This window comes from Onychomys torridus, chromosome 13, assembly GCF_903995425.1.
Source record: "Onychomys torridus chromosome 13, mOncTor1.1, whole genome shotgun sequence".
Lineage (NCBI taxonomy): Eukaryota > Metazoa > Chordata > Mammalia > Rodentia > Cricetidae > Onychomys > Onychomys torridus.
The window spans coordinates 26,132,559-26,156,134 of NC_050455.1; the positions used below are offsets into that span (position 1 = coordinate 26,132,559).

Below are 23,576 nucleotides of genomic sequence, written 5' to 3' on the forward strand. Positions count from 1 at the left end.
TCACAACTAGTGAGGTCACTGAGGGACTTTTATTTGCACTGATTCTGCTATAAAGTTGCTGAGGTAGAGCCAATTGTCCAGGGTTGGACAGGGGCAAGGAACAAAAGGACCCAAGGAAAAGGGTGCCAGGGGCCTAAGTTATAGTGCAGGGCCTCTCAGCCATCCATATAAACAAACTTGGTAATAAATACAGGGGAGGCAAGGTTCAGGGATAGGTGGAAAGGGGAGAGGCTACAGAACCCTGGAGAGTGGAGGAATAGAGCCTCCTTCCCCAGCCCTCTAAGATCAATTCATGACATATGGAGAAGAGAAGGTTTTAGCCTGAAGGCATCAAGAAATGAGAAGACGCCCCTCTTTCGAGGAGCTGCTCCAGCCCCCCCAATCCCTCCTTTGAATAGGGGGGGAGGCAGGGGGCCACCAGGGGAGTCCATGGAGCTGGTCCGCTTGAGCCGAAGACGGGCACGGGCCTGGGCACCCCAGGCCTTACCCCGAGCTGCTGAGGCCACCAGACACTTCTGGTACTGAACCTAGGAAGAAGGGGAGTGTGAGTATCCAGCTTTCTGTCCTTAGACAACTGAAAGCTTCTCTAAGGCAGGTAACTGGCAGAGAATTCTGTCTGATACAATGTCCATAGTCATGTCTTTGGTCCCTATAGCATCCCAGGTAGCTCAACAACAAAAACATAAAACATGACATTTACTGTGCACTTAAAGAAAGCTAGACACTGTGTCAGGGGCTTTATTATAATTTAACCTAGTTAGTTGTGAGGTATTGCTGTACTCATCTTGCAAATGAAGATACCAAGGTTCAGAGATAAATGATTTGTCTAAGGCAGTGGTTCTCAACCTGGGGGGGGGGGTCCCATATCAGATATCCTACATAACAGATTTTATTCATTTACATTTTAAATAATCATATTACAGTAGCAAAATTACAGTTACAAAGTATCAATGAAATCACTTTATGGTGGGGGATCACTACAACATGAGGAACTGTATTAAAGGATCGCTGCACTAGGAAAATTAAGAACCACTGGCATAGGTCTCACAAATAGAAAATGTTAGTTGTGGCATTCTGTTGTAAGTCTGTCCAGCTACAAAGCTTGCACTTTGTTTTTTGGTTTTTCGAGACACAGTTTCTCTGTGCATGCTTGGCTATCCTGGAAATCACTCTGTAGCCCAGGCTGGCCTGGAAAACTCAAAGATCCGCCTGCCCCTGCCTCCCGAGTGCTGGGATTAAAGGTGTGCGCCACCACCGCCTGGCCAAAGCTTGCGCTCTTAACTATACCTGCCAGAAGAGACTCTCCTCCATCTCTCACTGCTCTGTAACAATATCTGGCAAAACAGATTCTCTAGTGAAGAGAAAGTCTATAACCCAAACTCATTCCCAAAATACCTACCAATTCAAACTCGTATTTAAATTACTCAGAGCAGATACTAATTACTTAGCCTTCCTACCTCCTCCTGTTTACCTGCTCTGTAGCTTAAGTAGGTAAAATCTACAGATCTCACTTCAGCGTCCTGCTTAAAATCCTTCAAAGGTCCTCAGTGCCTCCAGGCTAATCTAGAAGGTTCTTATGACCTGCTTCTGTCATTCCTTCTGTTCTCATCTATCCTGCAAGATCCTCTTGCAGGCCATGCACACCATGTTCTTTCAGGTACTCTGACACACTAACTTCTCCTTCCTGTCTACTCCTGAGGTTCTCTGGTATATCTGCCCTGTCCCTTCACCTGGCACACTTCTTTGGGTACCTTTTCTTTTCCCCCTTCAGGTGGCCTTTCTGCCTTTTAAGGAAACATTTCCATCATCATGGTATGGAACTTGTTTCTGATGTGTTTCTGCTCTGTTCTGTGATGGCAAAGGCTGTGTGTACCTTCTATATCAATGAATTCTCAGGATTAACTATAGTAGATACCCATTTGCTGAATGAATAAGTGAACTGAATTAATGTAGCTTAAGCATCCTACATTCAAATGCCCACATACACTAAGAAGTATGTTGAATCAGTCAAATAGTGCCCACTCTGTACAGCACAACTTCACCCACATGCTGAAAGGTGTTATGTAAGTATGCCCATGAGTATTTGTGCGTGTGTACCTTGTATTAGTATTCCCCATACTTTAAGAAATCAGAAATAGCAATTATTATGTGAAATGCCCTAGACTTTGAAGTATTGGTAACCAACACAAAACTTAGCAAAAACAGCATTAAGAGCCAGATATACTTGTGAACCAAATCTGGCCCTGGGATCGCTGGGTTGTGATTTAAGTGGAGCTGCCCATCCTGAGGATATTCCATAGTACAGAGCAGCTGCCAGGAAAACCCCCTCCCATTCCCATTCCATCCCTAACTCACCATACAGGCAGCTTGCACGGCTTCAGAGAGTCCCCCAGCATGAGGCTGGCACCAGAAGGCTGCACACTGGAAGCTCTGACAACCAAGGTCAGCGATGAGGCCAAAGGTATGTGGATCACGGCCAACACCAATAAAGGTTACAAGGCGCACAGGGCACTGCCACAGTGGCTCTTCCTCTGCACTGGCCTCTGCCTGCCCATACAAAGCCTAATCACCATAGAGTTAAGCAATGGCCAGGCCCTAGACTTCCAGAACCAAGTAAAGACACACACACCCCCGCCTCAACATGTCTGCTCACCCTCCAAAGCCCCAGACTTCGACCTCTTGTGGTACCTGAATGGGATATGCAGTCATCAGAGAGTCAGACACACTGAGCATAGCAGGGACCCAGGTTTTCTGGTCCCCCCGAGCAGTGAGGATACCAATGGCCTCATTCAGCACATCCATACCTGAGGAGACATGCCTACTGTGCTGTCTGGCTTCGACAGAAAGGGTCTGCAGGGAGTTTCTAGGACCCTTTAATTAACTTGGGATTCAGAAAGAGGGAATTCTGAGTTTGAAGCTTGGGTATATCTCAAACTACATAAGGCCATGCAAGAACTCTAAGATTCAATACAGTATAGCTCTCACCTCACCCATCTTCCCTTTCCTAACATATCTGAGCCCATCCAGCCCCCAGTCCTCACCCATGGCTTTGTTGACTGGTAGGATCCCCATGTACAGTGCCTCATACTTCTGAGCAGCCTGGCTCACTGCATCCAGCAACTCCACTGAAACACACATATCAAGCACCAATCTAGCATAGAAACTCAATTGCCCCTTTCCCCACCCTTCCTGTGGTGTCGTTTAGGACTACACTACTATGTACAGGTTTCGCTAGGTAACCAGCTCTGGCTGGCCTAGAACTTACTAGGAAGAACAGGCTGGCCTTAAACTTGTGACAGTAGTCCTATTTCTGCCTTCCAAGTGCTAGGATTACAGGGGATTACAAGCATGCCTCACCACACCTAGCTTCTCTACCCTAATGAATGAGCCAGGTCTCAAGCTAGAGCTGTTGCTAATAGAAGAAAACCTGGAGATGTACCTTCAATTCACTGCTTTGGATCTTGGATCTAGACTCTCCAGGGAGAAGCTAAATAGCCAGGCACCCCAGCCCCTTACCACCTCCATCTTTCACTCAAGCAGCCTGATGTTGCAATGCAGCAAGCCCTTCCCCATACCTTGCCTCGGGAAGTCTTCAGGGGAAATAGGATCTGGGGAACAGCAAGCAGCTTCTCCACTGACTCCTACTCTCTCTGACAAGATCTAAAATACAGTGCAGCCAGCATGAGGCACACAGAAAGAAAGAGAAGTCAGGACAAGGGGCCAAGATCACCATATCCCAACTCCATATTCCCTGCCCACCACTGGCCCTCACCTGTGCACAGAGTCCCTGTAGAGCACTGGCAATGGCCTTTGCAGGCACATCACAGCGAAACACATGGCACTTGAGCATACAGCTGTCTTTGTCACCCGCAACAAAGGCAAAGTCCCTGGCAGGGGCAGGGACAAGGCTGGTTAGGGGCAGGGGCTTCTGAGTACCTGTAAGGAGCTTCTAAAGTTAGGCTGAAGATATGGGGATGTTAGGGTAGGGCTCAGAGTACCTAGTTGTCACATACCTGTCACTGTTCCAGAAGCATGTGGGAGCACAGGATAAAATCAGCCCAGCCTCTCAGACTCTCCCCTATCTGTCCCTGCTGAGCTGGGCCCGGCCCACCCACCCCAACCAGGATTGAACCAGGCAGGGAAGGCCATGCTGGGTCCACATCAGAGGATCTGTGTCCAAGGGTTCAGCAGCAGTGGGGATCACAGCCTGCAAGGGGGAAGGGTGATGCAATTCTCGCTTGGGGGAACACAGAAGTCCTCACCGGCCCTTGGAGCTGCCCACACCCCAGACACGGATGTGAACCAGAGGCTGACAATGGATCAGACTGTGGTCCAGGGGATTCACCAGGCTCATGGCATCTTTCTTCAGGATCATCAACATGTTCTGGCCCTGCCAAGGACAGAGTTGACAGATGAAGATGGCTAACATGGCAAACAAGCAATTCAGGGAAAACTTGCCTTGCTGAGCCACTGGCGTTCTGAACCCCTGGGGAAATAAAACAACTCACCTCACCCCAGGCACCGTCATGGGGCTGGCTCCGGTTGCGAGTCTGAGCGAGCTGCTGGATACAGTTATTGACAGCAATACTGCTCTTCCCTGGTGCCAGGTCCTCCTCAGGTACCTCTACCCAGCCCAGAGATCGAACTGCAAAGCACTGACCAGATAGGGAAAAGGAAGTGACCAGATGTGAAGTGGATGACACAGGATCCATACAGATAAACTCTGGTAGCCCTATTCTTGATACTTAATCAACCCCACTAGTTATTATTCTGCCCCTGACATCTCCCAATGTCTTAAACTGGCCATCAGATGCAAACACTACCTTAGCTCCTGGCTCCAGGCTCCGGACATAGGAATCTTCACCATACCATGTTAGAGAGTTACTGGAACAGAGTGGAGCCAGTAAAAAGATCAGGATTCCTACATTAGGGGCAATGGTGAAACCTAGCCTACTTGATCAAGCACAGAATTTGGGACAAGAACCAAAATATAGCACCACAAATGAAAACTCAGAAAAAAAAAAAAGGAAGACCCAGAACATAGTACATTAACAAAATGAGGAGTTTAAAAATTGAAGAAATGCGGGGGCTGGAGAGATGGCTCAGCAGTTAAAAACACTGACTGTTCTTCCAGAGGTCCTGAGTTCAATTCCCAGCAACCACATGGTGGCTTACAACCATCTGTAATGAGATCTGGTGTCCTCTTCTAACTTGCAGACATACATGCAGACAGAACACTGTATATATAATAAATAAATCTTTAAAAAAATTTTTTTTGAAGAAATCCAGGACACAAAAGACAGGCATAAACTAAAAGACATAAATGTGGATATGAATAAAAGATAAAGACAAAAGCCTCAAACTAGAACAAGAGATTCTAGAACACAGAATAGGGACCCCCCCCAAAAAAAAAGAAGCCAATGGACAGGGTCTATTAGAATATGATGGGTCAGGACAGAGAACTCAGAACATAGAGCTAATGATAAGAACTTGGAACAGACAAAATTCAAAATTCTCAAAAGTCAAGAACATGGGACAAAGCCAAGCACAAATGGAGCCCCAAACGGGCAGAGTCCAGAATCACAGTTTAAAAGCAAATTGTGGAGGCAGGCGTGGTATCATCTGTGTGAGTTTCAGGCCAGCCTGGTCTACATAATGAGTTCCAGTCCAGTTAGGACTACATGCACAGTGAGACCTGAGACCCTGTCTCAAAAAAAAAAAAAAAAAGTAGACTGTGGGTACAGCTTCATTCTTTTGAGTGCCACAGTAACCCCAAGGCTTTCATTTGGCCGAGGCCACCCCTGTTACCTCCGGTTCAATGAACTGTCCAGGCTGGAGAAGGATCTCCCCTTGGGGGGTCGAAGTTCCCAAACCCCCTCCGTCCCCTATGGAGTAGAGATTAAGTCACTGTAGCAGCAGGCCTAGATCCACACATGAGCTCAGCCCCCCTCCTCTGGTTCTACCTACCGTTCCTGGGTCCTCTGCACCTCCTAGTTCCCAGGCTGGGCGCTGCCACTGAGTGCTACCGCTGGGTACATGCCAATAATAAGTACCTGCAGCATCACGAATCTTTCTCCAACCAGGGGGTAATCCTGTCTCCCCTTCCAGATTTTGGTCCCCCCACAAGTCATCTATAGGAACAGCGGATTAAATTAAGGGGGCATATTACTCGTGAGTTGCCAACAATACCGTCATAACCTTCGCCCCATCCCACAGGAGACAGCCCTAAACCTAGATCTCAACTCCCCAGTCGTAAAGACAGCCCATGCAAGGATCAAGGTTCACTTATCCCCTGGTTCTCAGTCCTGAGACGCCACCCCCCCCCCCCCCCCCCCCACACACCCCGTGTTTGAGCCTCGGGTAGCCTTCTTTCACCCCTCAAATCCCCTCGGGTTTTGGTCCTCCCAACCGGACCCTCGGTGCACACCATCGCAGTTGACCAGAATGATGGCCAGCATATAATCCTTGCCCAACATAGCCTCTGACGGCCCGCGCTCTCAGCCCTCGGCGACCCCCGGAGCTGCGGGGCCCCACAAGCCCAGGCTCTGCGCCGGAGACCGCCGGGCCAACGGGCGCCGCGCAAACCCTGGGCGGGATTGGGCCGGCCTTGGGGGAGGGCAGAGGCGGGCCCGAGCTGCCTGCGCCGCGGCGGCCGGGTCCCCGAGTCCTCGAGTGTTTCGGTGCGTGTGTCCTACGAAGCGCACCGACACTACGAACCCCGCACCCGGGAGGCAACTGTGAGTTCCCCAGACGGCGGAAGACGGGCGAGGACGTGCACGGTGTGCACCGGGGCGCGGATGAGATCATGGCGCGGAGCATGAGATCATCACGCCACGACCTCTACCCGCGCGCGTACACAGCCTAGGGACCAGACGGGAGGGGTCCGGCGGCCGTCCCTGCCAGCACCGCCTTGAGCAACCAGGAAAACGCTCCGCCTCCCCCTGCCCCCGCACCCCCGCCGCCCGACATGCCCCGGAAGTACCTCTACCCTCAGTAAAGATGGAAGTAGCCTTTGACACAGGGAGGCGGGGCTGCGCGTGCGCAACAAGCTCGGCGGGGGAAAAGATGGCGGATGACAAGGTGAGTTGAAAGCGAGGGCTGCTCTGGGCGGTGTGGTTTTTCAAATTCCTTAGCCTTTTTAGATTTGAGCAGAGACTATAGGGGTAATTCATGTTTTGTCCCTGGGTTCCTGTCAACTGCCTCAACAGTGGGGGGCTTTAGGCGAAGGGCGACTCTTCTGGGACCTGACATAATCACGAGCACGCGTTCAAATCCATTCACTCTGTAACAATCCTCATGCCGGCCCTTGCCTGGCCCCTGAAGTCTCCCTTCCAGAGACAGCGTTTCCATTCCACCCTTACCACCGCCCTCATTCAAAGACTTCTTGCTCACTCGTTGGATTTCATTCTTACGCGCCACCAGACTGAGTCTTCTAATCACACTCCCGCTGACAGGTATTCATTTCATACCCACGTAGTCTCATTCAGTTTGGAACGGCCTAAGCAGATACCAGGTTAGCCTTGAACTGTACCGGAAACTGCTTCAACCCTTTATTCACAGTTGGTCTAGAAGCCCAGCCCCACCCACAGATTTATTCATAGCCTGCCAGTTGCAGTGAAAGCAGACTGATGGCCATTTTCAGCAAGCTTGTACTTCAATCAATAGGACTTCCTTCATAAAGCTAACTAGAAGTTCCTCTGCTTGCTCTGTGATTCTGTAGAATCATTATTGAAGTTTCTGTTGCAGCCGGGCGGCTGTGGTGCATGGCTTTAATCCCAGCACTCGGGAGGCAGAGCCAGGCGGATCTCTGTGAGTTCAAGGCCAGCCTGGTCTGCAGAGCGAACTCCAAGCCAGGCACCAAAACTACACAGAGAAACCCTGTCTCAAAAAAAAAAAAAAGTTCCTGATGCACATTGTCACCTCCCTGGCCCCCATGTGAGGGCTTTGCTTTCCAGTGTCTGCCTTCCTTTATCATTGCCATCTCAGGGAGGTTTTGTAGGGAGAAGTTTATTTGGTTCTTCCCATCATCCCTCCCACAGCTCACCTAGTTCCTAGCCTCTGATAAAATTGAGCAGGGCATGGGACTGGGTCAAGTCTGCTGGAGCCAGCTTCTCCCTTATCCTAGGATTCTCTGCCCAAGCTTAAGGACCTGACATTTCTCAAGAAGCAGCTGGAGCGCCTACAGAAGCGTGTGGAGGATGAAGTCAACACTGGTGTAGGCCAGGTAAGCCAGCCGCGCCCCACCCCCAACCCCATTGCTCTTGGGAATATTGAGTGGGAGATAGAGTTTTATTGTAGCAAATGGACGTTGAGGGCTCAAGAAAAATCTCCCTGAGAAAAAAAGAGCACTTGAACTGGGGGCATTGTGGTGCACACAAGTTCAAGGCCCAAGTGTTCCATCTAGTTTAGCCAGCCAGTGCTAAACGTGAGAGACCTTACCTCAAAACCAACAGGGGAGGAAAAAAAATAGCCTTTGAGCTGAGATCCTAAGTAGTTGTTAAATAGGTAAAGGGGGCTGAGCATTGGGAGTACCGCACAGGCAAAGCCTTGCTGGTGAGCAGCAATCTGAACGTGCAGCAGGAGAAAGGTAGTTAGTCCGGAGTCATCAGAGACCGTTCTAATAAATGAATCTGGAGAAACAGGCAGGGCTCAGGTTCCTCAGAAGCCTCTCTGGCTGAATGTGTTCTGGTTAGAGCCCTCTGGACCTAGGATTCTGGTATTGTGTGACTGGGACTCTGGCATTCTTTTTCTAGCTCCAGAATTTGGGGATAATCTTTGGAGAAAAGAGCACAGCTGTCGGCGGTGAGGACGAGCGTGTGGTCGTGGGCTCTAAGCCCATCTTAAAAAGAGAGCACACCTGATTTCCTTCTGTGTTTTCCCCTGCAGGATGGCTCACTCTTGTCCTCCCCATTCCTCAAGGGATTCCTGGCAGGCTATGTGGTGGCCAGATTGAGGGCATCAGCAGTGTTGGGCTTTGCGGTGGGCACTTGCACTGGCATCTATGCGGCTCAGTCATACGCTGTACCCAACGTGGAGAAGACGCTGAAGAACTACATTAGGTCACTACGAAAGGGGCCTGACTAGACCCTCTGGGGATGAGCATGTTGGGCCTGCAGGTAGAGGCCTTTGTCTCACAGACTCTCTCTCTGGCTCCCCCTGCTGTGGTTCATTTGCTGTCTCCACCTCTCCTACCTCTTTCATCCTCTCTTTTCTTCCTGCAGAGCGTGGGCAGTGGCTTGTCAGCCTGCACCCTGCACCCCTTCCCTCCCTAGCTCCGCGGGACTAACCCCCAAACTGTGGGACATGAGCCCTCTCTTCAAGCCCTGACTGTGGCGTGTGCGACTGACTCTGATCCTCAGTGTCCTCTCTGGTGATGTCCCACAGTTCTGCCCTCAGTTTCCTCCAAATGCGTCCCAGTTCCTCTGTCCCTTGCTAGCTACACAGGCCACCCAGGGTCTGGTGTGGGCCATGAGTGTAGAAGATGGGGGTATGCCAGGCCTTGCCCGTCCAAGACAGGCTCGCTGGACCCTGATGCTATTCCTGTCCACTGCCATGTATGGTGCCCATGCACCATTCTTAGCACTGTGCCACGTGGATGGCCGAGTGCCCTTCCGGCCCTCCTCAGCTGTGTTACTCACCGAGCTGACCAAACTACTCATATGCACCTTCTCCCTCCTGGTGGGCTGGCAAACATGGCCCCAGGGCACACCACCCTGGCGCCAGGCTGCACCTTTTGCACTGTCAGCCCTGCTCTATGGCGCCAACAACAACCTGGTGATCTACCTGCAGCGGTACATGGACCCCAGCACCTATCAGGTGCTGAGCAATCTCAAGATTGGAAGCACGGCTCTGTTGTACTGCCTCTGCCTTGGGCATCGCCTCTCGGCACGTCAGGGGTTGGCACTGCTGCTGCTGATGGCTGCAGGAGCCTGCTGTGCCTCCGGCGGCTTTCAGGAACCTGCCAACACCCTTCCTGGCCCCCCGTCGGCAGCCGGAGCCCACCCCATGCCCTTGCACATCACTCCGCTGGGACTTGCGCTCCTCATCTTGTACTGCCTCATCTCCGGCCTGTCGTCGGTGTACACAGAACTGATCCTAAAACGACAGCGGCTGCCCTTGGCTCTCCAGAACCTCTTCCTCTACACTTTTGGGGTGATCCTGAACCTTGGGCTGTATGCTGGCAGTGGCCCAGGCCCAGGCTTCTTGGAGGGTTTCTCTGGATGGGCGGTGCTTGTGGTGCTGAACCAGGCGGTCAATGGACTGCTCATGTCGGCTGTCATGAAGCATGGCAGCAGCATCACACGCCTCTTCGTCGTGTCCTGCTCCTTGGTGGTCAACGCCGCGCTCTCGGCTGTGCTGCTGCAGCTCCAGCTCACAGCCGACTTCTTCCTGGCCACACTGCTCATCGGCCTGGCTGTGTGCCTGTACTATGGTAGCCCCTAAGGCCCTGACCACCTCCACCCTCACTTGTGGCTGTGTGGATTAGATGCGACCACCGGAGCCGCCTCCCATGTCAAGCACCACATCCCACCCCAGCAGCCCTGTAACAAGTGCCTTGTTAGAAAAGCTGAGGTGGCCATGTTAGCCTGTGGATGTTCAGGTGGGTCAGAGTTACCCCTAGGTGGCATAAAGAGTGGGATTGGTTAAGGAAACACCTAACTGCACCCCTGTATTCCTTCATACTAAAGACCTGGGAGCCCCAAACCCAGGCCTGGGCAGCCTGTCCCTGAGGAACCCTGCCTTGTCCTGCATGAACATGGCTACTTCAAGGGAAGTTTGGCTCTTCCTGCCTGCTTGGCCACTCCTGAAGACTCCCTGCCCTGAGGCTTGGTGCTGGCTGTTTCAGCCCAGCATGATTTCCACATCAGATATATTAGTTTGCCTGCTCCACAGTGCTGTTCCTCTTACCCAGCCATTATTCTGGAAAGGTCAGAAGGGGTCTTGACTCACTTCAGGGAACATTGTCCCTGGGCCCTGGCTTAAGCCTACACTCCTGACCCCTGTGCTGACTCAAGGGCCCTGGTGAAGCCCACTTCACTTGTAAGGCATTTAGGAGGTACTGTTTTTCCCACTTTTGCCCCCTTCTAGTGGTGTCCCAGCTCCCAACAGCCAGGAAAGGCTCTGCAGAGTAACCAGGGACCAGGTACAGAAAATGTTGATAGCTAATCAGTGTCCAACTACTTAAGCAATAAGGTCTTAATAAAGTGTCCAGGTGTAGGGTGCCTCCTACAACCATTCACATTGTGTTTTCTGTGTGTCATGGCTCCCCTCAAACAATTTCCCTGACTTTCCTAAGTAATTTTGGAGTAATATCTAGAGTAGGAGAGAAATCTCCCAGCTGTTGCCAGTGGCGTTGTCTTGGGAGCTCTGGATCTGAGACTGTCTTGATCGGTTATGGTGGGGCACACCTGGAATCCCAGCCATCCGGGAGGTAGAGTAAGAAGAGCTCAGGTTCAAAGTCAGGCTGAGCTGCTTTCCTGTCTCAGAAAAGGAAGCATTGAGGGTTAGTGGTGCAAACTTGTACCTCTCCTTGGGAGGCAGAGACGGAGCAAGAGTGCAGGTGGGCCCGGCTTAGTGGTGAAGATTGCATGCTGCTCTTGTAGAGGACCCGAGTTCGATTCCCAGGCAGCCACAGCCACCCATAACTCCATCTCCAGGGGGATCTGTCACCTGTGGCCTCCTACAAACAAATAATTAAATATATACATTGGTCTTTCAAGACAGGATTTCTCTTTGTAGCAACTCTGGCTGTCCTGGAACTCACAAAGATCTGATGGCCTCTGCCTCCTGAATGCTGTCGTGCACCACCACTGCCTGGCTAAAAATATATTTTTTTAATGAAAGGCCAGCCTAGGCTACATTAGAGTTGATCTCAAAAAGAAAATGAAGGACCGAGGTTGTAGTTCAATAGACAAGCACTTATCTACATGTGTAAGCCCTGTGTCTGATCCCCAACACTGAAGAAAAAAATGCTTTTTTAAATCACAAGCCCTGAGGAATTGAGAGATTCTTGGGACTGAAAAGCATTCTGCTCATTAGAACAAATTAGGCTAGAAAACACATCGTAGTTCAGACTAGCCTGGAATAAATTAGATAGCCCAGGCTGTTGTCAAATTGGAAGCAATCCTACCTCAGACTCCAGAGTGCAGAGTTTGTGCTCATGAGACTCCCTACCCAGCCACTGTTTTGACTCATTCCCTCTGGTTCTGTCACGAGTACCTGTAGTTGTCTGCCCTTTGAAATCCTGGCCAGAGGACTGTCAGCCTGCTCCCTAGAACACTGGGTGAGCTTTTCAAGAGTTTTTGTTGTCCAGGTGCCAGCCTGTAATCCCAACACTCTGAAGTTGGAGGTAGGGGAGCCAGTAATTCAAGGTCAGCCTGGACTGTATAAGACCCTGTCTCCAAGAAAGAAAAGAAAAAGTTGCAGGGTTAAAGCTGTAGTTCAAAGGTAGAGAAGATACTTGGCATACACAGACCCTGGGTTCCATCCCTAGCATAAGAGGAAAAGGAGAAAGAGGAGGAAGAGAACTTTTTTTATTTAGCTCATTGTCCTTGGGCAGTTGTTAGGATAGGTTATCTCTGAAATAAGGGTCAAATGGTACAAACACAGGAGCTGAAAAAGCAAAATGAAATAATAGGGACTGGGTGCCAAGCAGAGATTGGTACAAGGAGACATGGTTAGTGTTGGTGGTAATGATCTGTAATGAAGGCCATCTTGGTTGATATACGCCACCTTGCTGTCCTTTCTGGGGTCCTCATGAATGAGAACAAAGGAAGGCAGCCCCATGGTGGTCCTGATCAGGTTCCTGTCCGGGCAGGACTCCAGCACAACTGACTGCCTGCACTCTGCTCAAGCTGCTGGTTCCTGGCCTGGAGCTCCTGGGTCTTCAAGGCCAGATCAATGGAGTCTTGGAGGACTCCAGCCAGCAGACTGCGGTGATGGTGTTCTGTGGCCACGGCCTTCTCCTCCCACAGCGTCTGCCAGGCTTGGAATACCTGGTGTTCAGAGTCAGAGATGCCCGTTGGTCCATCAGCCTTGGCACCAACTTAAGGCCTACCCTCTGTCTCCACTGACCTGCAGCAAGTGGCATGTCCGAGCTCGGGTGGCCTGCACGTACAGGTCATAGAGGGTCACCAGATCATGCTCTGCCATGTCCCGTTCTGCCTGCAGGGCTTCCACCTGAAGTTCCAGCACCGTCTGCTCCTTCCATTGTTGTTCTCTCTCCTCACAAGCCTGCAGAGACAGTTGTGCCTTCTGGTGAGTGCCTCCTGCGCAAGGCTCTGTGCTAATCACTTCATGCACGGGACCTCATTTTCTCCCTGTCAGCCTTACAAGAAAGTTTTCCCTTTTACAAATTTGCAAAACCTGTGCATCAGGGAAGTGATCTGGTTGACCAAATTCCCATGGCTAATGTGGGACGGAGCTGAAATGGCACATGCTTTCAACAGTTCCCGTCCTCACTAGGTGAAAGCCAAACCCAGAGATGTGACCGGCTGTCTCCGTGACCTTGCCCCGACTGCACACTCGCCAGGCTCCAGCCGAGCCAATGTTGCTGCTCTTTTGTTCCTCTTAGCCTCATCGGGGAACGTGTCCCCACCCACCACATACACAATTCTTAAAATTTATTTTATTATTACTTATTTTTTTTTTACAGGGAGAGGATGAAGATGAGACAGGCTGTTCTTTTTCTTTTTTGGTTTTTCGAGACAGGGTTTCCCTATGTAGCTTTGCACCTTTCCTGGATCTCGCTCTGTAGACCAGGCTGGCCTCGAACTCACAGAGATCCGCCTGCCTCTGCCTCCCGAGTGCTGGGATTACAGGCGTGCGCCACCACCGCCCGGCTAGGCTCTTCTTTGTAGGCCAGGCTGACCTTGAACTCACAATCCTCCTGCCTGTGCCTCCTGGGTACTGGGAGGCCTGAACCACTGTACTTGGCCGTGTGTTTTATTTCTTCTTTAAGCAGCTTTATTTATTTGTTTATTTATTTTACATCCCAACCATAGTTTCCCTTCCCTTCTCTCTCCCCTTACCTCTGCTCTGTCCCTCTCCCCTCCATGCTCCCCCCTCCCCCAGTCCCTCCTCTGTTTCTGTTCAGAAAGGGACAGGCCTCCCATGACAAAGCATGGCATTTCAAGTTGCAGTAAGACTCCCCTTGTATTAAGGCTGGACGACAAGGCAATCCAGTATGAGGAGTAGATTCCCAAGAGCTAGACGAAGTATTGGTGACAGCCCCTGTTCCCATTGTTGGGAGTCTCTAAGTAGACCAAGCTATAACTGTCACATCTAAGTAGAGGACCTAGGTCGTCCCATGCAGGCTCTCTGGCTGTTGGCCCAGACTCTGTGAGCTCCTATGAGCCAGGTTAGTGGTTTCTGTAGATACATGCTTTATTTCCTCAACAGTCATTTACTGAGCACCTTCGTGATAAGCAAGGACTAACTGCCCTCAAGAGCTGAATGCAGTGAATTCCTGGGCTGACTCTAGTTTTCCTGAGTCTCTACTTAGACCCAGTCTCTTCTGGTCCACTCCAGCCCGGGGAAAGTGGACTTCATTGTCCCCATCTGCCTATCGCTGCCCATCATAGTGAACAGTACTGAACATGGCCTTCTCTGTCCCCATGAGGCATGTGGACCAGCCTGTTATGACTGAGTATAGATCCTTGCCACCGTGCCTGGCCTAGGTACAAGGAGCCTCAAGCTCCGTCCTTCTCCCTCCCTCCTCACCTCTGCCACCGGGCCTTTAATAGGTTTACAAGCTACTTCCTCCTGATGTTCCAGATGTTTCAGCTCTTCCTGGATCCAAATCTGGTGTTCCTCTCGAAGTCTCTGCCTCCGAGCCTGGGCCAGAGAGAACTGCAGAGCCACATCTGGGGCCTGATGGGCCTAAATGGCATTGTTCAAGGCTTAGTCAGAAGTCAGGGTATACATACATTTGGAACACAGACACCAACCTTTCCAACAGAACTTCTAACTGGCCTGGGAGAGTCCATAGACTGAGCAGACTCAGGGGGCTGTGGGTGAAGGGAGGAGACAGTCCTCTGCCGCTGGTGCTGTCATAGTTTAAGGGTCCCATCACTATAATCCATCCCAGGACAGCAGCTCCTCCCATGATCCCCCCTGAAAGATCCAGGAAGCCTTGAGGTCCTTGTTAGAAGCTCCATATTCCTTCCCAGTATCCACACAGGCCCCTTATTCCCCAAGTTCCCAGTTGTTCTGGAAGTATGTGAAGTGTTAATATTACCTGTTCCTCAGAGTGCCTGAGAGCATGTTTTTGGTGGAGCCCAGACCCTAGAAATTCTCTTCTTCCTGCCTCTGGAGGAAGATGTCATTAGGCACATCAAAGAGTACACACACACACACACACACACACACACACACACACAATGTAGAGGGGATGAATTACATAATGTGACCAAAGCTCAGGACAGTAACACAGGTCCTTGGGGATGATGGGGAGGGAAGGGAAGGAAGGGGCTGGTTCCAATCATTCTACAGCAAGTCCTGGAATCAGTGCCCCTTTGGACAAGGAAGGCTTTGTCTCAACTTGTGGGCCTCGACCCCTTAGAGAATCAACGGACCCTTTCACAGGGGTCACCTAAGACCATCAGAAAACACAGATATTTACATCACAATGTATAACAGTTATGAAAATAATTTTATGGTCGGGGATCACAACATGAAGGTTGAGATCTCTAGAAGGATTAAAGCCTCCCGTTCCGGGCCTAGAGTGAGGCTGTTTGTGACGCTGGGCTACTCACAACTCTCTCCTGAGTCTCAGTGTGCTCACCTGACAAATGAGCGAGACGTCTTCCCTGCTTGCTGCAGGTCGGTGGCTCGCCTTTAACCTTCAAGAGACATCCGAATGTCTCAGTGGATTTCCAAAGCCTATGTGTGTCTGCCTCCAATCCATCTCTGACCCTCCGCCTGCCTTCCTTCTCCAGCAACTTATATTGCCTGCAATTCCCCCCGAGATCTGCTGGTCTCAGTTTCTGCACGGGTCTCTCTACCCGGAATGTTCTTCACTGTCTGTACAAACCTCCGTCGGGAATCACTTCCTATGAAATCCTGCTTTCCTCTCTTCTCAAGGCTATATCGATGTCCCCTAGGGTCAGGTGTTGCCAAACCTTTCAGAGCATTGTCCATGGTAGTGCAATTGTTTCTTCTCAGACTAAACTCTGCCAGGGCAGAGAAATCCCAGGGCTAACACGGCTCTGCCCCCAGCCTATGGTGCATGGTCAATAAATGTTTGGGGATCAATAAATAACTGGAATATTCTATAAACAAAGAGGAGGGAGGCAGACATAGATAGAGCCCCAAGAGTTTGGATGAGAAAATGTACCTGTGGCTCTGGGAGCCCCGCAGCCTCAGCTCTAGCCCCTTTGGGTGCATGGCTTCTTGGGCCCCAGGCTTTTACCACCTAGGAGAAAAAGACTCAAGTGGGAGCTGACCACTTCCGGCCCAGGTGCCCCGTCTCATCCGGCCCAGGTGCCCCGTCTCATCTTGCTTACCTGTAGCTCCCAGAGTGTCCTTCCTAGTTGATTCAACCCACCATCTGTCAAGGTGTCTCCAAGGAGGCCTAAACGCAGTGTCTTCAGGGTGGCCCTACGGGCCCTCACCTGCTCTACTGCACTCCACAGGGTGGGCCTCACCTCTTTCACCTGTACCCTCTTTTCTGAGGCCCCCAGCAGAGCAGACTGAAGCAAACTCAGAGAGCTACCTAGAAAGAGACAACACAGTAGACTGCTCTTTCCTGCACCACAGAACACACTGCCTGTAATACTCTAACTTTCTATCAATGGCTGTTTACTAAAATACCCAACCCTTGACGAGTCCGATGGTGTAGCACTCTCCTCTTAGCCGCTCTGGTTGGCTGAGGCAGGATAGCAAGTTCGAGGCTTGGTTTCACAACTTAGTGAACCCGTCTCAAAATAAAAAGTAAAAGAGGCTAGGGATGGAGCTCAGTGGTAGACTTGCCTGGTATGTGTTAGGGTCCTAGGTTCAATCCCCAGTCCTAAATCATCATGATCACCTTCATAGTCATCATCACTACCACCACCACCATCTTCATCTGCAGCAGCAGCACCACCACCATCACCACCACCCTCACCACCACCCTCACCACCACCACCACCACCACCATCACCACCATCATCACTAATAACTCCTATTTAACTTTCTCTGTGCTTGACGGCCCTGTGCTCTGGCTGCTCTTGGATTTATCTTTGTATCCACAGCAATGCTAATCCATCTGCCACTTAAAGCCTGTGCCATTCATCAGTGTATAAACCCAACCTGCAGATAAACACACGCCTGCCCCTCCCTGCATGTCTGCCCTCCCTGCATGTCTGCCCTCCCTGCAGACAGGTGTTTATCTATAGGTTAATTTTATATTCTGATTAATATCTCAAGGGTGTGAAATGCTCCAGCTTTTCTTCTTCCATCCAGCATGGGTCGGACATTTTTTTTTAATTTATGGAAAATTTCAAACATATACAAATATAGAAAATCCGTCTACCTACCTCCAGCTGTAACTTCTGCTCTTTTGCTCCTTTTTTTTTTTTTTTTTCTTTCAGATGTGGGGATCAACTGGAAGGCCTTAAGCATGCTAGACAAGTGCTCACCACTAAGCTGTCCTCCAACCATTCTGTGATGCTGCTGTTGTTTCCAGTCTTTTTTGTGTGAGACCACCTGGCTGTGTAACTCACCCTAGCCTTGACTTTGCAGGCCTCCTACCCCAGTCTTCTGAGTGTTGGGATTGCAGGTATGTGCCAGCAAACACAGCTCCAGTGCCACTGTTGTCTGACCCGTGTCCCCCACTGGGGCCTCCCCCAAAGCTCAAGTATTACAGCCTGAGGGGCCTCATGCATGGTGGATTTGTGAAAATGGGAAAGTGTTTTCTCCTCTGTGGTCCGTTTCTAATACGTGAATTGGGCCTGCCTCCCTCTCACTTGTGAATTAGACCTGCGTCCTGGGATGTGGCCGCTTACTTCTGCAATCCCAGCACTCAGGATGCTGCTGAGGCAGGCGGACTTCCAGGAGTGCAAGGCCAGCCTGGGCTACAGTGAGACTCTATTGAAGAGAAAAGGTGTCAAAATGCTCGATAAAGATCCTGAATGTGTGTGTGGGGGCTGGAGAGATGGCTCAGTGGTTAAGAGCATCAGGCTGTTCTTCCAGAGGTCCTGAGTTCAATTCCCAGCAACCACATGGTGGCTCATAACCATCTGTAATGAGATCTGGCGCCCTCTTCTGGCCTGCAGGCATACATGCAGGCAGAACACTGTATACATAATAAAACAAAAAAAATTAACGCTGGGCGGTGGTGGTGCAGGCCTGTAATCCCAGCACCAGGGAGGCAGAGGCAGGAGGATCTTTGTGAGTTCGAGGCCAGCCTGGGCTACAGAGGGAGTTCCAGGTCAGGCACAAAGCTACACAGAGAAACCCTGTCTCGAAAAACAAACCAAACCAAAACAAAAAAACTAAAAAATTATAAAAAAAGATCCTGAATGTGGCTGGGCAGTGGTGGTGCATGCCTTTAATCCTGGTACTGGGGAGGCAGAGGCAAGTGGATCTCTGAATTTGAGGCCAGCCTGGTGTACAGAGTGAGTTCCAGATTAGCCATAGCTACACAGAGAAACTCAGTCTGGAAAAACAAACAAACAAACAAACAAAAATCGTGAATGGGGTTGGGGATTTAGCTCAGTGGTAGAGTGCTTGCCTAGCAAGCTCAAGGCCCTGGGTTCGATCCTCAGCTCAAAAAAAAAAAAAATCGTGAATGTGGTAGCAAATAGCTGTAACCCCTGCATTCAGGAAGCTGAGACAGAAGATGGTAAGGTCTAGCTAGCCTGGGCTACATACATACTTCAGGAACAGCCTGACCTACATGGGGAGACCCTGCCCCAAAGAGGGGTAGAGGAAAAGTTGGTTAAGTTGTTGAAAATCTCTGAGGTTAAGGGGTTGAGTCTTCTGACAGTTACATGCTGACCACAACCTGACCTTCCTGAATGCTGGCCCACCCAGAGAATCAAGCACTCTCCCTGGGCTACAACAGGACAGTGGCTGGTTGAGAAATAACATGAAGAGAGCCTACCAAGTCCCAGAACCCTCACCCCCACCACCTCGCGGGTCCAGACGAAGAAGGAGGCTGCTGCAGGTGTTTCCTTCCAGGAGCCAGGAGACAATCCAGGGCAGAGAGCCCTCCACCTCCTCCCCAGCAGCCTCACCAGCCAGCACATGCAGCAGGGGGCAGTCTCTGCCAGAGGGAGGGAAGAAAGGCCCTGTGGTAGATGAAAAGGAACACTGGCCCGAATCACCCAGCCAAGTCTATTTTCACTTTTTTTGTACCACCAGACAGAGGTTAAGAGGACTTGCTGCCCTTGCAGAGGACCTGAGTTCAATTCCCAGTGTCTACATCAACTGGTTCAAACTGCCTATAACTCCAATTCTAAGGGATCCTGGACATATGTGATGCACATATAGACAAGCAGACACACACAGACATATGACTAAAAATAAGTGAATTTTTTAAAAAGGACTCTTACACAATAAAAGAAAGAAAAAGCCTTAGAATACTCTGAAATTTAAGTTACTTTCCCACTTTCTTTTTCATTTCTATCTTGTATTTGGACACTTCCGAATTTGGAAATATTCCTGTGATACTACACATTTTGCAAATTGGCCTGAAAAGATTATTGGCTGTGATAACTTGAGGTTTTCATTATTTTTATTTATTTATTTTATGTATATGAGTGCTCTATCTGCTACATGCCTTTATGCCAGAAAAGGGCATCAGATTCTGCTATAGATGGTTGTGAGCCACCATGTGGTTGCTGGGAATTGAACTCAGGACCTCTGGAAGAACAGCCAGTGCTCTTAACCTCCGAGCCATCTCTCCAGCTTCCAGTTGTCATTAATTTTTAACAATGAAGGAAAAGTATGAATGGGGCGTGAAGATGGGCTAGCTGCTTGGGGAATTTTCCAATCTTGGCTTTGAACATTCAGATTCACATCCATACTCTGGCCTCCACCTCACCTCCCAGTGCAACCAACCACAAGACCTCCTCTGACTTACGGGCCTCCTGGAAGCTGCATGATCCTCAAGGTACCTCGACACACTTGCTGGGGCTCAGGCCCAGGGCAGGACATGGTGAGTGTGAGCAGAGAGCAGGCCCTGCAGAGGACGTGGCCAGCTTGGGAATAAAACCTAGAGTTGTATAGGAATTGGGTGTGGGATGGGTGACAGATGTCTATCCTCACCTGCCTTCACTCCCAGCAGCCTTCAGGTAGAGCTCAGAGGCAGCTTGGGCATCAGACACCTCCACTTCACTGGCATCTTTCACCACCCTGAAGGAAGAGGAAGTTGAACACTGCATCTCTGTGTTCAAAGCCCATGACAGTGTCCGTAGCACACAAGAATCATCCCAAAAGCTTGGAGCTCATTATACCTTTTTTTTTTTTTTTTTTTTGCCAGAGCTGAGGATCGAACCCAGGGCCTTGGGCTTGCTAGGCAAGCACTCTACCACTGAGCTAAATCCCCAACCCCTCATTATACCTTCTTAAATGTCTCTCATCTTCCTAACCTTGTTTTTTCTCCTGTGGTCTTCCCAGGAAGGGAAACGGGTTAGTTGGGACCATTTCAACGATGGAAAAACTACTCTTGGGGATGTTTGGAACCCATTCGGTGATACTGGACTGGTTCAGGCCATGAGGGTTGGCATGAGAGTTGAAATATATTTGATATGAAGGGAATAAGATGTATAGGTGTGGGAAAGGAAAGAGGGTGGGGAAGAGTCCTGGGAGCTCATCTAGGCCCAGTAAGCATGACTCCAAGCTCAAGGCTTCATTCTCCTGGGGTAGCAGAGTAGAAACCTCCTAATCTTGAAGCTTATCCTGATCAAAAGTTTATCTGGAAGGCGTCACTGTGGCTTTAAGGCAAGTACCCCTGTCCCATTGGGTCTGAACACTTACAAGCCCAGAGGGGCCACATCCAGTACTGGCAGGTGCTCCAGACATGGGGAGAGCAGGTCCCGAGTCTGCCCGCTGGGGCTAATCTGGGATCACACAAAGACAACTGTCACACACTCAGCCTTTTCTCTCCTGTGGGTCCCCAGGGCTAAGTGAGGACAAACATTCAGCCATTAGCCAGGCAGCGGTGGCACACTTTAATCCCAGCACTCGGGAGGCAGAGGCAGGCAGATCTCTGTGAGTTCGAGGCCAGCCTGGTCTACCGAGGGAGATCCAGAACAGGCACCAAAACTACACAGAGAAACCCTGTCTTGAAAAACAAAACAAAAACAAAAAAACAAAAACCCACAAAATTTAGCCCTTTGACATTTGGCATGTAAAGGTGACCCCAGAGAGGCAAGCCCCAGCTGGAGTAGCAGGGTGGGGCTGGACCCATCTCCACAAGCCTCAGGGGGCTCCTGTGGTGTCACTTAGCTCTGCCCTCCCAGTTTCCCCTTGGCCCCACCCCCAGTGGCCTCACCTCCACCAGGCTGAGAGTGCAGAGCACAGGGCCAGAGCTGCAGAGAGGCGGAGCTTCCTCAAACAGCGTCTTCAGGACCTAAGGCAGAGAGATGAGCTCAGTGGGGGATGAGAAAGCGTCATTCTGTCCTTCAGCATTCCCTTAAAATGAAATCTATAACAGGCCCTGTGCTGGTACTGGGTACGTGGTGGACAGAACAGAAAGTGTGCTAGACCCCTCATCCCCCGAAGGCAGACAGACAAACTAGCAGGCTTCTTCAGCAGGCCTTCCCGTTGCCGGGGCAAGGTTGTGGTAAGGTTCTGCGGCAGCTGTTTTGATTTGAAGGTCTTTTGATGAAACCTTTTAAGCGTAGTATCGGTGGTATTACCAAGAAGCGGGGAGGCAGATGTCCTGAGAATTTGATCTGTGTGTGCCCCTTCTCCATGAATCTTCCTCCACGAGCCACAGCTGTCCATCTTTCTTGACTGCATGAGGTGGCCTTGGTAAAATGGGCCTTCAAGGACCACAGGGTACATAGGAGACCTAAGCTGCCCCTCGTCTGGCTGGAGTGAGCAGGCAGATTTCCCAAGTAATACTTGAACATCCGGATACCCACGTGCTGGTATCCTCAGGCTCCTCACCTGAGGCACAAACCAGGGTGCCTCTGTTTCCCGGCCCTGGAGCAGCAGAGCTGAACTGTATCCTTGTCCCACAGAGGCCAACATGGGCTGGATTTGTGTCAATAGCTCCAGCTCGGCTTCCTGTAGGAACACACGAGGCACATCCCTCTGTCAGGTGACCTGTTACAGCCTGCTCTGAGCAAAAAGGTTGGACCAGTCCGAATCCCAGGATGCAGAGGCTGAGAGCTTTCCTTCTCCTATCTCAGAACCCCTACCTGAGCAGCACCAGGGCCCAGGACTCTGTCGAAGGTGAAGCAGTGTTCCTGTGGAAACGAGTCGGGTCAGCAGTGGTGTTTTCACCTTCCCCTGCTCACCTCGTCCCACACCATCTACCTGAGGCTCCCGAGTGCCCGGCTGAAGTAGGCGAAGGCTCTTGGATCCCTCCAAAAGAAGTGTGGGGCCGTGGATCTCCTTGAGGCCTGAGAGGGGTGGGCTTCATGTAGGTTTTCAGGAGAGCTGAGCTCAGGGGCTCCTTAGTCTTGCCTTCACCCCCAGCCTCTGACCTGAGCTGGCTTAACTCCGACTCTCTGGCTGCCCTCCTTCAGGCTCTCTCTCTCTCTCTCTTTTTTCTCTTTTGAATGTAGTTTTGGGAATTAAACTTGGGACCTCTTACATATGAGGCAAGTATTCTACCACTAAACTATATTCCCAGTTTTTTTTTTTTTGTTTTTTGTTTTTTGTTTTTTTTTTTAATACAGACTTTCATGACATGTTGCTCAGGCTGGACGGAAACTTATTTATCCAAGGATGATGAACCTCTGATCCTCCTGTCTCTACCTTCTCAGTAGTGAGACTACAGGCAAATGCCACCACACCTGGCTTATGCTGTGAAACCAACCTGGGGCTTCCGCTCACAATAGGCAAGCACCAACTGAGCTACACCCGCGGAACCCCCAAAGCTTCTTACCTGACCCTTGATCCGGCTCCATTTCCACCACCACGATCAGTGTGGCAGGTGGGATGGGAGAGACAGTGTGAGCCCCTCCAGGGCACAGAGCTGCCTGTCCCACAGCAGGCTCTGTGCTCACCACCTTTCCAGGCTCCATGGCTTCTGAGCCTCTCAAATGCCTCTTAATAATTCATGCCCCTCATCTGTGGGTGGGGTGGTCGGTGGCTCTGGGCAGGTTACCTCTCGGAGGAAGTGATGCTCCCTTCGCTTTGGTGGGGTTATCCCTCCCCTTTTATGAAAAAGTTCAGACATAAAGCGGCGGGGGAAAACAGTATAATGAACCCTCAGGCGACCAACTTCTGTCCATTCTTATTTCTTTGCTTTCTTTCCCCCCACTCAATAGTTTTTTTTTGTTTTGTTTTGTTTCATTTTGTTTTGTTTTTTCCAAGATAGGGTTTCTCTGTGTAGTTTTGGTGCCTGTCCTGGATCTCACTCTGTAGACCAGGCTGGCCTTGAACTCACGGAGTTCCCTCCCAAGTGCTGGGATTAA

General features: G+C 50.5%; 4 protein-coding genes across 4 annotated transcripts; 2 read left to right on the forward strand and 2 right to left on the reverse strand.

Moving 5' to 3' along the window:
- Window positions 1-10: 10 nt before the first annotated feature.
- Apbb3 (amyloid beta precursor protein binding family B member 3) lies at window positions 11-6,929 on the reverse strand. Its single transcript, XM_036204474.1, has 13 exons — window positions 6,428-6,929; window positions 5,968-6,131; window positions 5,809-5,885; window positions 4,824-4,884; window positions 4,509-4,655; window positions 4,263-4,390; window positions 4,014-4,019; window positions 3,773-3,887; window positions 3,576-3,660; window positions 3,042-3,125; window positions 2,689-2,804; window positions 2,356-2,547; window positions 11-527 (listed from the first exon to the last, which is right to left on the reverse strand). Exons 1-13 carry the CDS (start codon window positions 6,474-6,476, stop codon window positions 291-293), a joined length of 1,461 nt encoding a protein of 486 aa, XP_036060367.1. The 5' UTR covers window positions 6,477-6,929; the 3' UTR covers window positions 11-290.
- On the forward strand, window positions 6,618-11,239 carry Slc35a4 (solute carrier family 35 member A4). The gene is made up of 4 exons (XM_036204475.1): window positions 6,618-7,080; window positions 8,126-8,224; window positions 8,887-9,116; window positions 9,222-11,239. Exon 4 carries the CDS (start codon window positions 9,469-9,471, stop codon window positions 10,441-10,443), a length of 975 nt encoding a protein of 324 aa, XP_036060368.1. The 5' UTR covers window positions 6,618-7,080; window positions 8,126-8,224; window positions 8,887-9,116; window positions 9,222-9,468; the 3' UTR covers window positions 10,444-11,239.
- Window positions 7,066-9,084, forward strand: LOC118594966 (SLC35A4 upstream open reading frame protein-like). Its single transcript, XM_036205211.1, has 4 exons — window positions 7,066-7,080; window positions 8,126-8,224; window positions 8,754-8,822; window positions 8,887-9,084. Exons 1-4 carry the CDS (start codon window positions 7,066-7,068, stop codon window positions 9,082-9,084), a joined length of 381 nt encoding a protein of 126 aa, XP_036061104.1.
- A 1,558-nt stretch (window positions 11,240-12,797) lies between the features above and the next one.
- On the reverse strand, window positions 12,798-22,182 carry LOC118594449. The gene is made up of 12 exons (XM_036204304.1): window positions 22,099-22,182; window positions 21,479-21,556; window positions 20,962-21,044; window positions 20,251-20,337; window positions 19,113-19,246; window positions 16,506-16,714; window positions 16,337-16,414; window positions 15,785-15,842; window positions 15,239-15,309; window positions 14,722-14,880; window positions 13,075-13,233; window positions 12,798-12,995 (listed from the first exon to the last, which is right to left on the reverse strand). The coding sequence occupies exons 1-12, from the start codon at window positions 22,180-22,182 to the stop codon at window positions 12,798-12,800; spliced, it is 1,398 nt and encodes a 465-aa protein (XP_036060197.1).
- Between the last annotated feature and the right edge of the window lie 1,394 nt (window positions 22,183-23,576).

Coding starts and splice junctions, on each gene's coding strand:
- LOC118594449 (XM_036204304.1), bottom strand. CDS start 22,182: ATGTTGGCCTCTGTGGGACAAGGATACAGTTCAGCTCTGCTGCTCCAG. Junction 16,415..16,505: donor GGACACTCTGGGAGCTACAG/GTAAGCAAGATG, acceptor TTTTTCTCCTAG/GTGGTAAAAGCCTGGGGCCC. Junction 13,234..14,721: donor TTAAAGGCCCGGTGGCAGAG/GTGAGGAGGGAG, acceptor CTGTCTCTGCAG/GCTTGTGAGGAGAGAGAACA.
- Slc35a4 (XM_036204475.1), top strand. CDS start 9,469: ATGAGTGTAGAAGATGGGGGTATGCCAGGCCTTGCCCGTCCAAGACAG.
- LOC118594966 (XM_036205211.1), top strand. Junction 8,225..8,753: donor TCAACACTGGTGTAGGCCAG/GTAAGCCAGCCG, acceptor TTCTTTTTCTAG/CTCCAGAATTTGGGGATAAT. Junction 8,823..8,886: donor GTGAGGACGAGCGTGTGGTC/GTGGGCTCTAAG, acceptor TTTCCCCTGCAG/GATGGCTCACTCTTGTCCTC.
- Apbb3 (XM_036204474.1), bottom strand. CDS start 6,476: ATGTTGGGCAAGGATTATATGCTGGCCATCATTCTGGTCAACTGCGAT. Junction 5,886..5,967: donor GTGCAGAGGACCCAGGAACG/GTAGGTAGAACC, acceptor TCTACTCCATAG/GGGACGGAGGGGGTTTGGGA. Junction 2,548..2,688: donor TGACTGCATATCCCATTCAG/GTACCACAAGAG, acceptor TTGTATGGGCAG/GCAGAGGCCAGTGCAGAGGA.